Source organism: Oryctolagus cuniculus, chromosome 21, assembly GCF_051225735.1.
Source record: "Oryctolagus cuniculus isolate XC-2025 breed Fujian yellow rabbit chromosome 21, ASM5122573v1, whole genome shotgun sequence".
NCBI classification, from domain to species: Eukaryota; Metazoa; Chordata; class Mammalia; order Lagomorpha; family Leporidae; genus Oryctolagus; species Oryctolagus cuniculus.
The window spans coordinates 10,894,091-10,911,283 of NC_142887.1; the positions used below are offsets into that span (position 1 = coordinate 10,894,091).

A 17,193-nucleotide genomic window follows, 5' to 3' on the forward strand; every position below is an offset into this window, starting at 1 on the left:
CTAAATTCCAGGTAATTCCAGAAGCCCCAGTTTTGAAACGGCAAGACCAGTCCCTTAAACTCGCAGCAAATACGACTAAGAGCAGACTAGCAGAGGAGGGGGTTTCCACTCTGTTCCCGCCGAGCGGTCTCGCGGTCTCTCAGCCGTAAGCCAGAGTGACGGGAGCGCGCTTGGCGGGGCAGGTTGCTGCTTTCCCTGGAGGCTGCAGGTGTAGAGGGCCCTGGAAAACGGACAAATTGCGTATTAGTTGACTGTGGGAAGACGGCAAGGAAAGGGCCTGAACGTCGTTCTGCGTGAGAGGGAAGGCCTCTTGTGTCTTGGCGTGTTTGTTTCTGCGTGGGGCCATGACCGTGTTGTCCTCTCTGTGTGCCCCCCTCCCCAGACAGACCTCGCAGACTGCCTGACAGTGACCCAGCAGCGTCCCAGTGGGTGCCTTCCTGTCTCACGGTGTTCTCTTGTGTCTAGGCTACGCAGACAGCAGACGACACCATGCAGACAGCGGAACAGATGACCAAAGAGAAGATGGAGACTCTGGCCTCCCTGGAGGACACCAAGCAAACAAATGCACAACTACAGAATGAAGTAATCAGATTTAAATGGCTTTTTGTACAGAGAACCGCTTATCAGCTTCGCGGAATGTTTGATCACTAACGCAGGAATGCTTATTTTTTTTTAAGTGGCCTTATGCAGGTTTGATCCATGTTAGTAGAGTCAAATGTACATCAGAGCTGCGATAATATTAAATAAAATGTATTACTTCATCAATTATTTGTTAGGACCAACCTTTACAAACAGGGAAGTCCTTACAGCGTGGCTTTCCAAGGGAGCTGTTGAGTGACAGCCCTGGCGAGAGAGGGTCCTCGTGGCACTGTCTAGTTTACGTATCCTTCCTTCCTTCCTTCCTTTCTCTCTCTTTCGCTCTGTCTCTGTCTCTTTCTCTCTCTCTCTCTCTTTCTCTCTTTCTTTTTTTTATTAAACAGGCAGAGTTAGAGAGAGAGACAGAGAGAAAGGTCTTCCTTCCATTGGTTCACTTCCGAAATGGCTGCTACAGCCGGCGCTGTGCCAATCCGATCCGAAGCCAGGAGCCAGGTGCTTTTCCTGGTCTCCCATGCAGGGCCAAGCACTTGAGCTATCCTCCACTGCCTTCCCGGGCCACAGCAGAGAGCTGGACTCGAAGAGGAGCAACCGGGACTAGAACCGGCGCCCATATGGGATGCCGGCACCACAGGTGGAGGATTAACCAAGTGAGCCACGGCGCCGGCCCATATCCTTTATTTCATAGCACACACACGTTTCCCTCTTCAAATCTCTCTTTACCTTGAGCCACTGGGTTCTGTTCCCTAGCCCTGAGCTTGATCTAGGTAGGCATTTTCTTGGCCTAATTCAATGCCAAATTCCCTTTTTTGTCATTTTTTGGACTGGGGATGGATTTGTGGTGTCAAGATAATTGGACTGGGGGCCGGTGCTGTGGCATAGCAGGTAGGGCCACCACCTGTAGTACCGGCATCCCATATGGGCACCAGTTCAAGTCCTGGCTGCTCCACTTCCAATCCAGCTCTCTGCTGTGGCCGAGGGAATGCAGTAGAAGATGGCCCAAGTGCTTGGGCCCCTGCACTCGCATGGGAGACCCGGGGGAAGCTCCTGGCTGCTGGCTTCAGTAGCCCAGTGGATGGAGAACCTCCCTCTCAGCCTCTGCCTCTCTCTAACTTGGATTTCTCCTTGGTGTTCCCTTCTCTGATTCCCTTTTATTTATTTGAGAGGTAGAGAGAGAGGTCTTCCATCTGCTGGTTCACTTCCCAATTGGCCGCAGCAGCCAGAGCTGTGCTGATCCAAAGCCAGGAGCCAGGAGCTTCTTCTGGGTCTCCCACATGGGTGCAGGGGCCCAAGGACTTGGGCCATCTTCTACTGCTCCCCAGGCCACAGCAGAGAGCTGAATCAGAAGTGGAGCAGCCGGGACTGAAAGCAACATCCATACAGGCTGCCAGCAGTGCAGGTGGCGGCTTTTACCTGCTATGCCACAGCACCGGTCCCACCAACCATATTTTTAAATTTTAATTTTATTTGAGAGGGAGGGAGAGAGACATTTTCCATATGCTAGTTCCTCTCTCAAATGCCCTAGAGCCCAGAACTCAATCCGGGTCTTGCATGTGAGTGTCAAGGACCCGAGTACTTAATCCATCACCTGCTGCCTCCCAGGGGTGCACATTCGCAGGGGGCTGGTATTGGGAGTGGAGCTGGGACTTGAACTCAGACACTCTGAGTATCCCAAGCGTCGTCCTAGCTGCTCTGCCAAATGCCCACTCCACCAACCCTTTCTTTCCTGGAAACCTGTTGCCAAAACGGCTGTGTGAAGTTCTGTGACTCTGGGTGCTCATTAAAGTGATAGGCAGGGAAGACAGTAAGGAGCTGAAACAAGGAAAGGAGTGGCCACATGATGGCAGCTTGCATATGAGGCCTCCTTGTTGTGGAAGGTCAAAGTTCAAAGTCTACAAAGACAGGAGTGTTTTGAAGTAATTGTCGGATAAATATGCCTAGAAAAGAGTACATTTATGGGAACTGACAAGCCCAAGAGAAGCCTGAAAATGTGAGAGCATTAAAAAGCGGTCAGAGATCCTGATCAGGATTGGCGCAGAGAGTAAACGGAAAACTCAGGGGAAGCCGCTGACCTTTGGAATGAGTCACGGAGTCGTGTCCTCCTGCAGCTTAACCCTGGTGTCTCTGTTGAAGCCAGACACAGACAGGATGAGCCGTTTCCTGGGCCGGTGGTGACGTGCACCTGGCGTGTGAGAGGCGTTGAAGGGGAGGTGGTAGCATTCAGACTAGCAGGGAATGGGGGCGTGCGACACGACAGGACACGGCTCCCTTTCTGGCTGTAGAAGACAAGTGCACGAGGCCCGGGGACACTCCGTGTCGCGGCAGCTGTCCGAGTCCCCAGCCTCGACAGGAGCTCTGCACCTGGGGGTCTGGCACCTGCTGGAGGCTGTGGTCCAGGACACCCCTCCAGGCCCCAGTCGTGTGGCTTTCCCACCAGGGTCCAGGCCCTAAGCTGGCCGTGTCTCCCATGGGACTGTGTGTGGGAGACATGCACTCCCTCACTGCATGGCTTTTTGCGCTTCAAAGTTCAGAGAGATAACTAAATTTTTTTTCCAGTCTACAAATATCTTGATTCAAGTCAACAGATTTTGAATTGAAGATTATATAAATTGTTACTGATGCTGAGAAATGTCATACTCTAAATGACTAATCTGTGGGGAAGCAAAGGGGATTTGTTTTGTTACCAAGATTAACTCTTACTGATGTCATTAGTTTCTTAATTATTTATTTTTTGACGATGGGTCATACTTCGTTAGCAGATTCACTGATAAATACTGAGGCTTGTGCGTAAGATAAAAGGAAGCTTGCGTTTGAATTTCTGTAGCAGTTCAGTTTGCCATTTGGCCACACACAGGAAGTGTGGGATGCCTGCAAGGACCAGGTTTGAGCTCTATAATAGCCTTTCACTTGTAATCTCTTCACCCAGGTGATTGTTTTTGGTGTTTGTTTTTTTTTTTTTTTTTTTTTTTTTTTTTTCCAAGTGACTGATTCATCTTTTTCCTAACACACATTTTCATGAATAATTGACCCAGTCATGCCACGCGGAAACTGGATAATTTCATCAAGTGTTTTTCTCTTGGTGTTTAAGTTGGACACACTTAAAGAAAACAACCTGAAGAATGTGGAAGAGCTCAACAAGTCAAAAGAACTTCTGACTGTAGAGAACCAAAAACTGGAAGAATTTAGGAAAGAAATGTAAGTTGCTTCTCCTTGAGACTCAGAACTTATTTTAAATTGCATAAGTGGAAACGGTGCTGATTTTTTTCTAATATATGAAAAAGAGAAAAAGTAAAGTGTCCTTGCCACCCTCCTGCCCCCCAGAACTGTCCCCACAGCCACGGGAAGAGATCGGGGGGGCTGCGTGCTCGCTCCTGAGTGGTGGCTTTGTAAAGCTCGTGAAGTTCCAGGCAGAGTCAGGCGCGAGTTACTCGTGGGCAGGACACCGGTCTCAACCCTCAGAGATGTTTACTAACTCCCTAAAGACTCTTTCTATAGGACAAAAACCAGGGTGTCTTGTTCAGGATTTTCAGTGGTTTGATGTTTTAAAACCACTTACTTATTTGAAAGAGTGACAGAGAGAGAGAGAGAGAGACAGAGAATCTTCCATCATCCACTGGTTCACTCACAAGATGGCCACAACGGCTGGGGCTGGGCCAGGCTGAAGCCAGGAGCCAAGAACTCACTCCGGGTCTCCCTTGTGGGTGCAGGGGCCCAAGCACTTGGGCCACCCTCCACTGCTTTCCCAAGCACATTAGCAAGGAGCTGGACTGGAAGCAGAGCAGTGCAGCCGGGATTCGAAGCGGCCCTCTGATATGGGATGCCAACGCTTTATGTGGCGCCTTAACTCACTGCACCACAACGCCAGCCCCTCAATATCTTGATCTTAAGAGTAACTAAATCTGATGGCTTGGAAATTAAGTCTCGGCGTTTGGGGGCCTTAGTTTTTATCTGTCAGCCTGCTGACTGGTTTTTCAGGCATGTGGGCTGTTCATGTTTTCTTCGTTGATGATGACTTCAGTCTTTGCCTTTCACATTTAGTTACGGTAGTGGCTACAGATTGGTATTTATCTGGCATTTTAACTGATGGTTACCGTGAAGCTTCTGCTAAGACTTCTGATAAGCACAGTGCATGAACCTGACAATCCAAAGCCAGTCATCCCGTGGGTGTTGGAGTATGTCCTCTGCGTCAGGTGCAGTCAAGCTAGGGAGGATCGGAAGGTGAATCACATGCAGTTCCTGCCCTCCAAGGGGTTGTGTCATTTATTGAAGAGATGATGATGACGGATTCCCTAAACTACATCCAGACATTTCCCCACAGTCCTGCTTACATTTATAGATTTTCAGTTGTGGTTATGGCCGGAAGGAGAGGTTTAGGTTTTTATGCCCTTCCAAAGCCAAATGATCCGGATAGGTAATGGGTCAGGAGAAGGGTGATTGCATCTCACGGTTCAGTTACGGTCAGGATTTCTTGTCTCCGGGACACAGTAGCTTTGCTAAGCTGGGCCGTTACGGACACTGAGCTGACTTTAGTTCATTTGTGTTACACAGGCAGCTGGTGAGGGAGGATGTGAGCGGCAGAAGATCCCCTACCCAACCTCCCACTGCCATAGCCCCACCTCTGAGCTCTCTGGGCCACACTAGGTAATGAGGGGGCCGGGCCAGAGTGGATCTGTTGTAGACCCGGAGGCTCCCTCAGAGCGTCCTGCCTGCAGCTGGGACCTGCTGTTCTTTCCCTCTGTGCCCTTTAGCACAGTGGCTTTAGGAAGGCTCTTGACTTTGGCCAGCCAGCGTCTGTTTTCAGTGAGAGTGACCGTGAAATGCTTCCTCACTGATGCATAATTTTGGATGTTAGGAAAAACAGTACAAACAATCTGATTTTTATCTTTAATTTCTCATCTGGCACAGTAACAGAGTCTAGAATATACAAGTATACTTCAACTTGTTCATGGAAGATGGAATCGAATGATTATGTTGGTGCAGAGACCCTTGAAGTCCATGCATACATGGGTCTTGGAAAAGTGTGAAAAATGCGTATTATGAGAAAACTATGGATTTCAAATTTTTTTTCCCCCAAAATAAACTTACCTTTTAATTCCATTTTTCCTAGCATGATTACAGATTTATTATGGATTCATAAGTAAAATGTTTGTAGGTCAGTGTTAATAATGCCTATTTGCCACTTACTTTAGCCTTTTCTTTTTGAAGATACCCTGTTCTATAGATAGAAATGTAGCTTCTTTAAACATTGGTAGAAATATTTTTGTAGCTATTTTCAGAATCCTCCCTTGAGTGTTTTCGGAATTTGGGCCTTAGGAGCCTTTTTCCTCTGTGAAATGCGTTCCACACGACCCGCTAGAGAGAGACTGAGTGTCCTCGTGTTTGGATCACAACTGAGTCCGCCCCCAGCGGCAGCCGCAGTTCTTCTGGTTCTGCTATTTCCTGGCTTTGATTTAGGTCAAATTCTTGCACTTCTCTGAGCTCCGTTTTCTCAGCTTAGAACACAAGGAACCACATCACCTCCTTCGCTTTGGGGAGAAATGCCGAAACGCGCTCGGGAGCGGTCTGGGTTGTCAGACGTCCAATGTCATTTTTTTAGGTCATTTTGGCCATTTAAAAATTTTAGTTCTTTGACTCTTTCGGTTTCCTTTACCGCAGGGTCTTACTATAAACCAAGGACTTTAAACCAATCTTTAAAAGACAGAGAAGGAACTGGGCACAGGCTTTGCCCCTCTGCAAGGCCGTGTAAATGCGAGACCAGAGAGGCCTGCTGAAGGCAGTGACCACCTGGGAGGCAGGACGTCCGGATCAGGCTGAGTCCATCTCTCCTGTTCCTTCAGGCGTGTGCTCTGGCCAGGACAAGAACTTTAGCTGTACCGCGTGTGCACATACACGTGGCGAAGCTATTTGAAAAGGCTCATGGAAAGTGGAATTAAAAGATACTTTCAGTTTGGTGCAAAACTTGCCACCCAGGCACATCTTTTTCGTAATACTCTTTTTTTGGGGGGCAGGTGTGCGTGCCAAGATCCCGAATTGAGATGGAGGCTCCCAGCCTTTGAATGACTAAACCCTTGAGACTGAAATTCCTTCTCAGATTTCCTTGCTGAAAACGTCTCTGTAAAAAGCCTCAGTCAGTGTTGTAAGAGAATTTTTCTAAAGATTTTTTCCCCCAAATTCATGAAGTCATCTAGTATGGGTATTATAGGTAGATGGGGAGTTAAAAATTGAGAAAATTGCAGATGCCAAGCACTGCCACCCATCAGACAATTGAAGTTAAAAATAGATGTGTTCATGAATCAACAGGTGGATTCACGCCCAGATGACTGGATCCAGAACTCAGCCACACACGACAGCTTGCTAGGGAGTTTATCCAGCACCGAATTCTTTAAAAATTCGTAATTGCATCAAAGCCTTCTATGGCATAAAACTAAAATCCAGTGCCCAAATCTAGTATTGTAAATACCTGTATGTAAAGGGTAATAATTCAGGATGTATTTTTAGATTACTTTTAATAATGGGAAGATATTTAAATAACTAGATCCTATAACTGTTCCTGTTTCATGTGCTGGTATTCTTGGGTACAGGTTAGCAGGCTCTATTATATTTTCATTTGGTTCTTTTAATTGCAAATTGATATTGTACTATCAAAACAAGACACCTGTTATTTAATTAGAAAATCATGTTTCCTTTGGGAATTTAACCTCTAGTTCTAAAAATGTACCCAGATTCCCCTCAGGGATTAACTCTGGCAGGTACTGGTAAATGGGACTGGTGGGTTTTTATTTCTGCCAGAGAAACACAGGTTACAGTTCTGTGCTGTTCGACCGAGTGCCTTGGCAGCAAGCTACTTGACGTTAGCAGTGTGGTGCGCTCTAGTGTAATTATCTCATGGAGATGCTTCTAGAGACAAGAGGGCTTATGCTGACCACCTCACTTGTCATGTATTTCATAGCAGGATTCCTTTTCGTATGGGATCAGCGTAGGCGGTGGGAGGGGGCGTCCTGTTTGTCAGGTTTTTAAATACAATGACTGTGGGCGACAGCCCTGTCTGAGGGGCTGCCGCTGTGCAGCCTCCCTGTTGTGGCTCCTGCGGCACGTGACCCAGATAAATTCTCCTCGGCGCTGTGGGGCTGGCTGTGTCCCCCAGTTTCCCTGCCTGACTCGTTTCCATGGTAACCTTGCAGCGAAACCCTGAAGCAGGCGGCCGCTCAGAAGTCCCAGCAGCTCTCGGCGCTGCAAGAAGAGAACGTCAGACTTGCCGAGGAGCTGGGGCGGAGCAGGGACGAGGTCACCAGTCACCAGAAGGTCAGTGGGCTGGTGGGGCTGTGTGCCGTGCCGACACCGATGTTCGTCCTGGGCCAGCAGGCTCCTTGGAGCTGGGTCCGCCCGGGGAGTCGCCTGGGAGGCAGGGCGGGAGGGAACTGGCAGGTTCTTGGGGGAGAAAAGAAAGCACAGGGCCCGGGAACTTGGGAGCGCGATCTTTGTCGGCAGCCCTGTCTCTGAAGGGGAAGGGCAGAGTCTGCTCCCCACGATGCTGAGGTTTCAGAGTCATTTTTCTCTTGAGATTTTTTACTTTTTTTTGGTCATCAAAATTAGTTTTTGAAACAGTGTCCAGGACTATACTATGGATTTGGTGCGAGGACTGGCAGCTGATTTAAATAGAACCCTGCTTTTCTTTTTTTTTAAGTTATGAAAATGTTCCACAGTTCTTAATGGGATTCTGTGGCCCGGGCGCTGGTGCTCGCTGGTGCATGTGGAATGTGTGTTATAGCCAGAATGAACGCAGGAAGCCCACAGCCCGTTGCTTCCATGTGTGAGCCGCGGAAGATGGTTAAGCCAGGGAACAGACGTGGTGCCGAGGGGCGCCCGGGCCTCCCTCTGACAGTCGAGTCCGAGTGCTGAGCTGTCACTCACATCTGTCCTCAGAGCAGCACCTGGAGTTACAATTTCGAGAGACTTCTGCTGGGTAGGCACTGATGCGCGCTGCTGTAGTTCGTTGATGCAGTTCGGTTTGGTTTGTGGTGAAGACACTTTCTGGAGAATTGTTTCCAGGCGTGACAGCGTTGATTGTAGCTTTCCACGGTTTTCGTAGCTGGTGAAAGGCATGCCAGGCTGCTGCCGCTGCTGCCGTTGGGAGTGCTTGCTAGCGTTCTGTGGCTCTGACTGCACGACAGGCGCAAACAACAAATAAGCCCATCCCTACCGTGCCCTGTAAAGAGGCGGCACGGACGTTATCCTCGTTCAGAGAAGGGGACGTGGCAGCAGCGAGAGGTGGCAACGCGCGCAGCCTCACTTAGCCGGTGCATCGAGGGGGTGTGACTTCGTTAGGGTCTCCTCCTCTCCGCGCGCGAGGGCCCGAGCCCTGTGAAGTAGGCGCTCTTGGACCTGAAGAGGCCGGCCGGAGCACCCTCTGTGTCTGGCGTCTCCGACCCAGCGTGTCGGTGAGGGCCTGGCTGAGCATGGAGTCTGTTCTCGTCTTGTTCTCTGTCACTTCACTGAACGTCTCTGCGGAGAGTGGGTTCTGAAAACAGGAATGAGGCGAAGAGGTCGTCGCCTCCTCTTACGCTGTGGCCCTGGCTGGACTCCGGTCTCTGTGGCTGAGTGGAAGGGGCTCGGAGCAGATGGGCGCCCTGGCAGCGGCTCCTCAGGCCCCTCCGTCCTGACACACACACACACACACACACCCTTTCCCAGGAAGGATTTCCCTTGGCTTCCTGCTGAGAAGGTTTTGTGATTAAAAGTTTAAAACCAGCCATTTGCAGGGTGTTAGAAAATAAGAACAGCTGAGGAAGTGACTTCCTTTTAAAGAGAGGGATGCATCCTTCTGCTGTTTGTAGTTTTCTGTGTTGTCCTCTGAAGAAAGAAACAAATGGGTATGAACTGACAGCGACAGGCTCTGATGGTGGAGACTGCCACAAATGACAGATTATCAGGAAAGATCACACTCTTCCCTTGATACAGACATTTCAAGAGTGGAGAGGTTCTCCCATTTAAAGTAACGTAGCAGCAACCTTAGTTTAAAGAAAGACTGAGGAACTCATTGGGCTTTTCTTACCCCTATTGTGTGATCAGTTTCCGAGAATCGAGAGTGCTGTGTATTTTCTGTAAACTATAAATTCTTGCATAGTTGCTTTCTAGAGTTAAGTCAAACTGTTGATCAGCTGTGTTGGGAAATGTACTACACGGCTATGCTGTTGGGGAGAAATGTTAGTGATTTTCTTTCCTTTGAGAGGCAGAGACAGAGACAGAGACAGAGCTCTGGTCCACTGGCTCACTCCCCAAGTGTCTGCCAAAGGCTGAGGCTGACCTGGCTTAAGCTTGAATCCAGGAACTCAACCCAGGTCTCCCGCGCAGCGGGCAGGGACCCAAGGTTTTGAGCCATCAGCTGCTGCTTCCCAGGGTGTGTGTTATCAGGAGCTGCAGTTGGGAGCCGGAGCCAGCACTCAAACCCAGGCACTCCAGTGTGGGATGTGGGCATCCCATGTCAAATGCCCACCTTAGAAATGTTACTTTTTTTCCCCCTGAGGTTTATTTATTTATTTGAAAGGCAGAGTTACAGATAAGAAGAGGTAGAGGCAGAAAGAGAGAGAGAGCTTCCATTCTCTGTTTCACTCCCCAAATGGCTGCAATGGCTGGGGCTGGGCCAGGTGGAAGCCAGGAGCCAGGAGCTTCTTCTAGGTCTCCCATGTGGGTGCAGGGACCCAAGCATTTGGGCCATCCTTCACTGCTTTCCCAGGCACATTAACAAAGAGCTGGATCAGAAATGGAGCAGCTGGGACTCGAACCAGTGCCCACATGTGATGCTGGTGCTTCAGGCGGTAGCTTTACCTGCTACACCACAGCACTGGACCCTAATGTTACTTTAAAATAAAAAATGTTGGCCGGCGCCATGGCTCACTTGGCTAATCCTCTGCCTGCGGCACCAGCACCCCAGGTTCTAGTCTCAGTTGGGGTGCCAGATTCTGTCCCAGGTGCTCCTCTTCCAGACTAGCTCTCTGCTGTGGCCCGGGAAGACAGTGGAGGATGGTCCAAGTGCTTGTGCCCTGCACCTGCATGGGAGACCAGGAGGAAGCACCTGGCTCCTGGCTTCAGATCGGCACAGCGCACCAGCCGTAGCGGCCATTTGGGGGGTGAACCAACAGAAGGAAGACCTTTCTCTCTGTCTCTCTCTCTCACTGTCTAACTCTGCCTGTCCAAAAAAAGTTGGGGCCTGGCACTGTGGAGTAGTTACGTTAAGCTTCTGCCTGTGGAGCTGGCATCTCTTGGCAGCGGTTCAAGTCCCAGCTCCTCTACTTCCAGTCCAGCTCCCTGCTGTTGGCCTGGGAAAGCAGTGGAAGGTAGCCCAAATCCCTGGACGCCTGCACCCATGTAGGAGACCCGGAAGAAGCTCCTGGCTTTGGGTCGGCCCAGCTCCAGCTGCTGCAGCTAATTGGGGCATGAACCAGTGGATGGAAGACCTCTTTCTATGTCTCTCCCTCTCTTTGTAACTCTGCCTCTCAAATAAACAAATCTTTAAAAAAATGTTATTTAAAAAAATCTCATTTCTAGTGTTTTCACAATATGGGGTGTTTCATTCTAAAATTAGGACAATGCAGACTAGATTGACTTAGCCTGATAGTGACCTCGGGCTGTGCTCTGTTTCGTTTATTCCGTGAGTAGCACTGTGATTGGTTCATTTGCTGAACTGATTGCGTTACTGTTGTTTCATAAAATATTTGCAGTATGCCTCTGGGATAGGAAGATTTTATAGATGTGGAAGCAGTGGCTCAAAAGTGAAGTAATGGGGTCGCTGCCATGGCGTAGCAGGTAAAGCCGCCACCTGCGGTGCCAACATCCTGTGTGGGCGCCAGTTCAAGTCCCGGCTGCTCCATTTCCGATCCAGCTCTCTGCTGTGGTCTGGGAAAGCAGTACAAGATGCCCACGTGCTTCGGCCCCTGCACCCGCGTGGGAGACCTAGGGGAGGCTCCTGGCTCCTCACTTAGGATTGGCTCAGCTCTGGCCATTGTGGCCAATTGCGGAGTGAGTCAGCGGATGGAAGATCTCTCTCTCTCTCTGCTCTCTCCTCTCTCCTCTCTCTGTGTAACTCTGACTTTCAAATAAATAAATAAATAAATCTTCAAAAAAAAAAAAAAAGTGAAGTAGCATGGTCGGCCTTGTGGTCTAATGGGCTAAGTCTCTGCCTGCAGTGCTGGCATCCCCAGTGGGTGCCGGTTCAAGTCCCAGCTGCTGTTTCTGATCCAGCTTGCTGCTAGGGACACCCAGTTAAGCCAAGGAGGAGATGAGAGCTGAAATAAAATTAACTTTGAAGCCTGTTTTCCCTGCTAGTAAACTATCCCGGCACCCAGTGAAATTATGTTTACTTACTTCATAATTATTGTTAAGATAAAGTACCCGGGAGCTAGGCATGTGGTGGGAGGTCCAACAGTGTTACAAAAGTGCACTCGGGCTGGCGTTGTGCAGGGGGTTAGGTCGCCCGCACCCCTGTTGGAGGACCTGGGATCGAGTCCTTCCTCTGCTGTTGATCTAATGTCCTGCTGATGCACAGCAGGTGATGGCTCAAGTCCTGGGGTCCCTGCCGTGCACCTGAGGCACCCAGATGGAGCTGCAGGCTGCTGGCTTCAGCCCCGTCCAGCCCTGGCCATCAAGGACAGAGGGAACCAGCAGATGGAAGCTAGCTAGCGTGTTCTCTTTCTTTTAAGCCACAGGAAAGTTGTCACTAGAATCACTGTTGACTGCTCACTCTCACGTGCAGTTTCTTGCGCTTTGAGTTGGTTTTGTGTACGTGCATTTGTGTGTGTGTGGTGGAATACACGGTTCCGTGGCATTCAATTTGATGCTCACAATTCTGTGCAGATACTGCTGCTTTGCGTTCCAGAGCGTTTTCATCACCTCCGTACGAGGCAGTCACTTCCCATTCTCTCCTCCCGTGCAGCTCCTGGCAGCCACTGGTGTGCTTTGTGTCTCCGTGGATTTGCCTGTTGCGCATGTTGCATTCACATGAGTCGCATGCTGGGTGTCCTCCTGTGGCCGGCTTCTTTGACTTAGTGCCATGTGTCTGTGAGGTGCAGCAGGGCCATAGGTGGCAGCATCAGCCCTTCGTCCCACCCCGTGGCTGGATGCCTTCCTGCCGGTGCCTGCGTGGTTTTTCACCCCTGAGATGTGCAGGCCTGCCTCCAGCAGCCGCTCTAAGGCCACTGTGGCTTCTCTGTGGGATGGGAGACGCTGCCCATTCCCTGACAGTGGTTCTGAATCTTCCCCCACCAGTCACACTCTTACCGCCTTATCTTCTTTTCTTGCAAACTTTTTGTAAGAGTAATCCGTTTGCTGCCTTTACGTTTCGCTCACATCTGCACCGTCCCCTCCTGGCTGCTCTTTGCCACCACCGGGGCACTCTGGGAGTGACGCCTGCTGAAGTCATCACACACGAGGGGCTCCCTCTGCGTCCTCTGTGGACGCTGGTGTGGCCACCTGCGATCCTCGCGCCCTCGATTGCCTCTTCCACTCAGCTTGCTCACGTTTCTCCTGCACCTCCCGCCTCTCCTGGCTAACTCGCCAATCATGGGTCTGCTCTTACACCTCCCTCCCACCCCCTACCGCAGTGAGCAAGGCGGGGTGGGGTTCCTCATTTTCCGGCACCTGCCCCTTGTCTCCAGGAGAGAGCTTTGCAGTTCTCTGCTGTGTTGGGGGCGGGGGTGGTCCCTGGCTTCTGCTGTCCCCACCCAGGCCAAGAGAAGGAGGGATAGTGGACATGACGCGGGTTTGTGTGAATGAGCGCCTGGGCAGGGCGGCAAGTAGGAAGCAGAGCCTGTGACTGCGCTTTCTGCTTCCCCACGTGGTTCCAGTTCCTCCGGTTTCACGGCTTGGTGGCTGAGCTGTGGCCGCCGGAAGCCCAGTCCCCAGATGAGTGCCGCAGGTGCTGCAGGGGGATGGTAGAAGCATCCGGTGCCAATTCAGGCCGGGCACTGCGTGTGGACAATGGAAGCCACACACGGCGCTCTTTGCTTTTCTTTTCATAGAGAATCCTAAAAATAGCCCCGTGCGTCCTGCAGAAGCCCCTGTTGAGACGCCTGCTTTCATGATTTCCAGACCTCGCCAGTGCCCCACTTTGGGAGGATGACCACTAAGGGTGGGGGCAGCGCTGATTCCCCTGCTCCTGTGTGAAATGCGGGTACAGTCTGCCCAGTGGACGGGCATCAGCGGGCGGGGCCTGCGTGTCCTGAGTGGTGTTGCCTGGCAGAGGTCAGCTGCAAACACAAAACTAGGTTGGTGCCTGCAGCCCCCGCCCCCCCAGCTCCCAGACCTGAGTGTCGGGGAAAGCGGTCTCTGCTGGCCGCGGCTTGTTTCTGGGAAGTGGAGATCGTCTGGTGTCATTGCTCGAGGCTTGGGCGGGGAGGGGCTGCTGGGTGCACAGGATTCATCAGGGAATCCCCTTTCCTCCCTTCCTTTCGTGGTGGGAACGTGGTTCTTTGGTGACTGAAATGCCTTCAGCAGGGGCAGGCATTTGGCCCAGTGGCTAGAACGTCTTCATCCCCTGTGGGAGTGCCTGGGTTCAGTTCTCAGCCCATTCCCAACTCCGGCTTCCTGCTTCCACACAGTCGGGGCAGCAGTGATGCCTCAGGTTCTGGGTCCCTGCACCCACTTAGGAGACCCCCCAATTGGCCACAATGGCCAGAGCTGCACTGATCCGAAGCCAGGAGCCAGGAGCTTCTTCCAGGTCTCCCACGTGGGTGCTGGGGCCCAAGGACTTGGACCATCTTCTCCTGCTTTTCCAGGCCATAGCAGAGAGCTGGATGGGAAGAGGAGCAGCCGCGACTAGAACCGGCACCTATATGGGATGCCAGCGTTTCAGGCCAGGGCGTTAACCTGTTGTGACACAGTGCCGGCCCCAAGCTGTAAACTTTTAAAAGATTTATTTATTTAATTAATTTGAAAGCATTTCAGGGAGAGAGGGGGAGAGATACCAACCTTCCATTTGTTGGTTCACTGCTCAAATGGCCACAGTGACCAGAGCTGGGCCACACTGAACAAGGAGCCTGAAACTCCATCCGAGCCTACCGCCTGGGTGACGGGAGCCCAAGCACCTGGGCCGTCCTTCGTTGCTTTCCCAGTAGCATTAGCAGGGAGCTGGATCCGAAGCGGAGCACCATGATGTAAACTCACCCTCCTATACGGGGTGTTGGTGTCACTGTGCCACAGTGCTGGTCCCAAGGTGTGAACTTTGAAATTGGCAAACGAGAAACACAAATGTGACTTGACCTCTGACCCCTGTGTTCCTGGGGTACGTAGAAAAGAAGATGAAGAGCAAGATCGTCAGCAGTGTTTTTAAGGATTTGCTTACTTGAAAGGCAGAATGACTGAGAGGGAGGGAGACGGAGGGAGAGAGATCTTCCATCCGCAGGTTCAGTCCCCAGATGACCACAGTGGCCAGGGCTGGGCCAGGCTGACCCAGGAGCCAGGGACTCCCACTGGGGTCCCTTCATGTGGGTGCCATGGGCCCAGGTCCTTGGGCCATCATCTGCTGCCTTGCCAGACACATTAGCAGGGAGCAGCATTGGAAGCAGAGCTGCTGGAACTCAAACTGATGCCCCTGTTTGAGCTGCTGACTTTGCAAACAACTGCTTGACCTCTGACCTCTGCACAACACCAGCCCTCTGAGAATTTTCATCCTGGTACTTCCCCTTCCTGTGTCCAGTGCAGTTTGGAAAGAATTAGCCTGAGGAGGTGAGTAGGCTGCCTTGGGAAAAGTCAAGAAGTTATAACTGGAAGCCTTCAGCCTCCTCGGAATTCGGCCAGAGGCGGGGAAAACTGCCATAGCCCTTACCAAAGCTGCTCATGCCCCAGATAGGGGCAGGCCACCTGGCTTGTTTTCCCAGGTGATCCTAGGTCCACGGGTGGGCAGGGCAGGGACAGCCTGCTGCCACCCTCAGCATGTGGCCTCCGTCCACTCAGCCCCCAGGTGGCTGCTGTTCCTGCAAGCACTGTGGAGGCTTCCAGGGCGAGGCCAGAGCAGGGGTCTGCTGTGGTCTGTCCTCCTGCACGGGAAGACGTCCAGAGCTCTTACAGGGTCGCACAGCCACCCTCCAGGCACAGAAGAAGCCGGGGCCCTTGGTGAGAGCCAGTGTTGCCCAAGCTGAGCCGCAAAACCTGCCCTGAGGCTGAAGCCGAGCTCGGTGTCCTGTGGGAACGGGGAGGCCTCTGCTTAGACTCGGGGCCCTCAGGGAAACCGCAGGAGAAGGGCCCGCAGTGTCTGTGCACAGCCTCGGCTGGTCTCACTCTGCCCACCCTGGCCTGGCCCAGGTACAACGAGCCCAGCTGTTCAGCTGTGGCCTGGAGATGAAGTTCAGAGGAGGGGAGGGTATGGGGACGGTTGCTGCTTCGCTGTGTGAACACATAGGAATTCCAGGTAGAGCTGTCTGCAGTAAGATGAACATTTGGAAACAAATGGAGGTGCCGGCACTGTGGCGCAGCAGGTTAACGCCCTGGCCTCAAGTGCTGGCATCCCATGTGGGCGCCGGTTTGAGACCCAGCTGCTCCATTTCTGATCCGGCTCTCTGCTGTGGCCCAGGAGTGCAGTGGAGGATGGCCCAAGGCTTTGGGCCCCAGCACCCACACGGGAGACCTGGAGGAGGCTCCTGGCTCCTGGCTTCGAATCGGCGCAGCTCCGGCTGTTGCGGCCAATTCGGGGGTGAACCAGCGGATGGAAGACCTCTCTCTCTCTCTCTCTCTCTACCTCTCCTCTCTCTGTGTAACTCTTGACTTTCAAATAATAAATAAATAAATCTTTTTTTTTTTTTTTGACAGGCAAAGTGGACAGTGAGAGAGAGAGACAGAGAGAAAGGTCTTCCTTTTGCCATTGGTTCACCCTCCAGTGGCCGCCACGGCCGGCGCACCGCGCTGATCCAAAGCCAGGAGCCAGGTGCTTCTTCTGGTCTCCCATGGGGTGCAGGGCCCAAGCACTTGGGCCATCCTCCACTGCACTCCCGGCCACAGCAGAGAGCTGGCCTGGAAGAGGGGCAACTGGGACAGAATCCAGCGCCCCGACCGGGACTAGAACCCGGTGTGCCGGCACCGCAAGGCGGAGGATTAGCCTAGTGAGCTGCGGTGCCAGCTATAAATAAATCTTAAATAGAAAGAAAAGAAATGGAACCAAAGCAGAAAAAAGGAATGCGGAAGGAGGTGAGGAATCCAGGCTGTGAGAGCACGGCAGCCGAAGGAAAGCAGTGCCTTGTGCTGCTTGGAAACTCGAGTTGTTTGAGTAGAACAGCCACTCAAGAGGGAGAGACAGAGAGAACGGTCTTCCGTCCACTGGTTCACTCCCCCAAGTGGCCGCAACAGTCAGGGCTGGGCCAGGCTGAAGCCAGGAGCCAGGAGCTTCTTCCGGGTCTCCCATGTGGGTGCAGGGACCCAGGCACTTAGGCCATCTTCTGCTGCTTTCCCAAGCACATTAGCAGGGAGCTGGATCAGAAGTGGAGCAGCCAGGACTCGAACCAGTGCCCATGTGGGATGCATTGGAGGCAGCAGATTGACCCTCTGCTCCACAACCCTGGCCCTGCAACACACAGAGTGAAGAGTTAAGGAAACAACCAGAAGACCAAAACCACA

At 51.9% G+C, this 17,193-nt stretch overlaps 1 protein-coding gene across 30 annotated transcripts in view; it reads left to right on the forward strand.

Annotated features, from left to right (window-relative positions):
* Positions 1-17,193, forward strand: part of CLIP1 (CAP-Gly domain containing linker protein 1) — a 133,804-nt gene that overhangs the window by 95,603 nt on the left and 21,008 nt on the right. For 24 of the 30 annotated variants that reach the window (XR_016227095.1, XR_016227096.1, XM_070066144.2 and 21 more), the window contains 3 exons: positions 466-582; positions 3,683-3,789; positions 7,776-7,896. Coding sequence is in view for 28 of the 30 variants with exons in the window: in XM_070066144.2 (XP_069922245.2) it covers positions 466-582; positions 3,683-3,789; positions 7,776-7,896 (345 nt within the window). In the remaining 2 variants the exon portion in view is untranslated. Of the gene's footprint in view, positions 1-465; positions 583-3,682; positions 3,790-5,142; positions 5,255-7,775; positions 7,897-17,193 lie in introns of those variants that run through there. The other 6 variants (XM_089323059.1, XM_089323061.1, XM_089323063.1 and 3 more) reach the window with 1 other exon arrangement.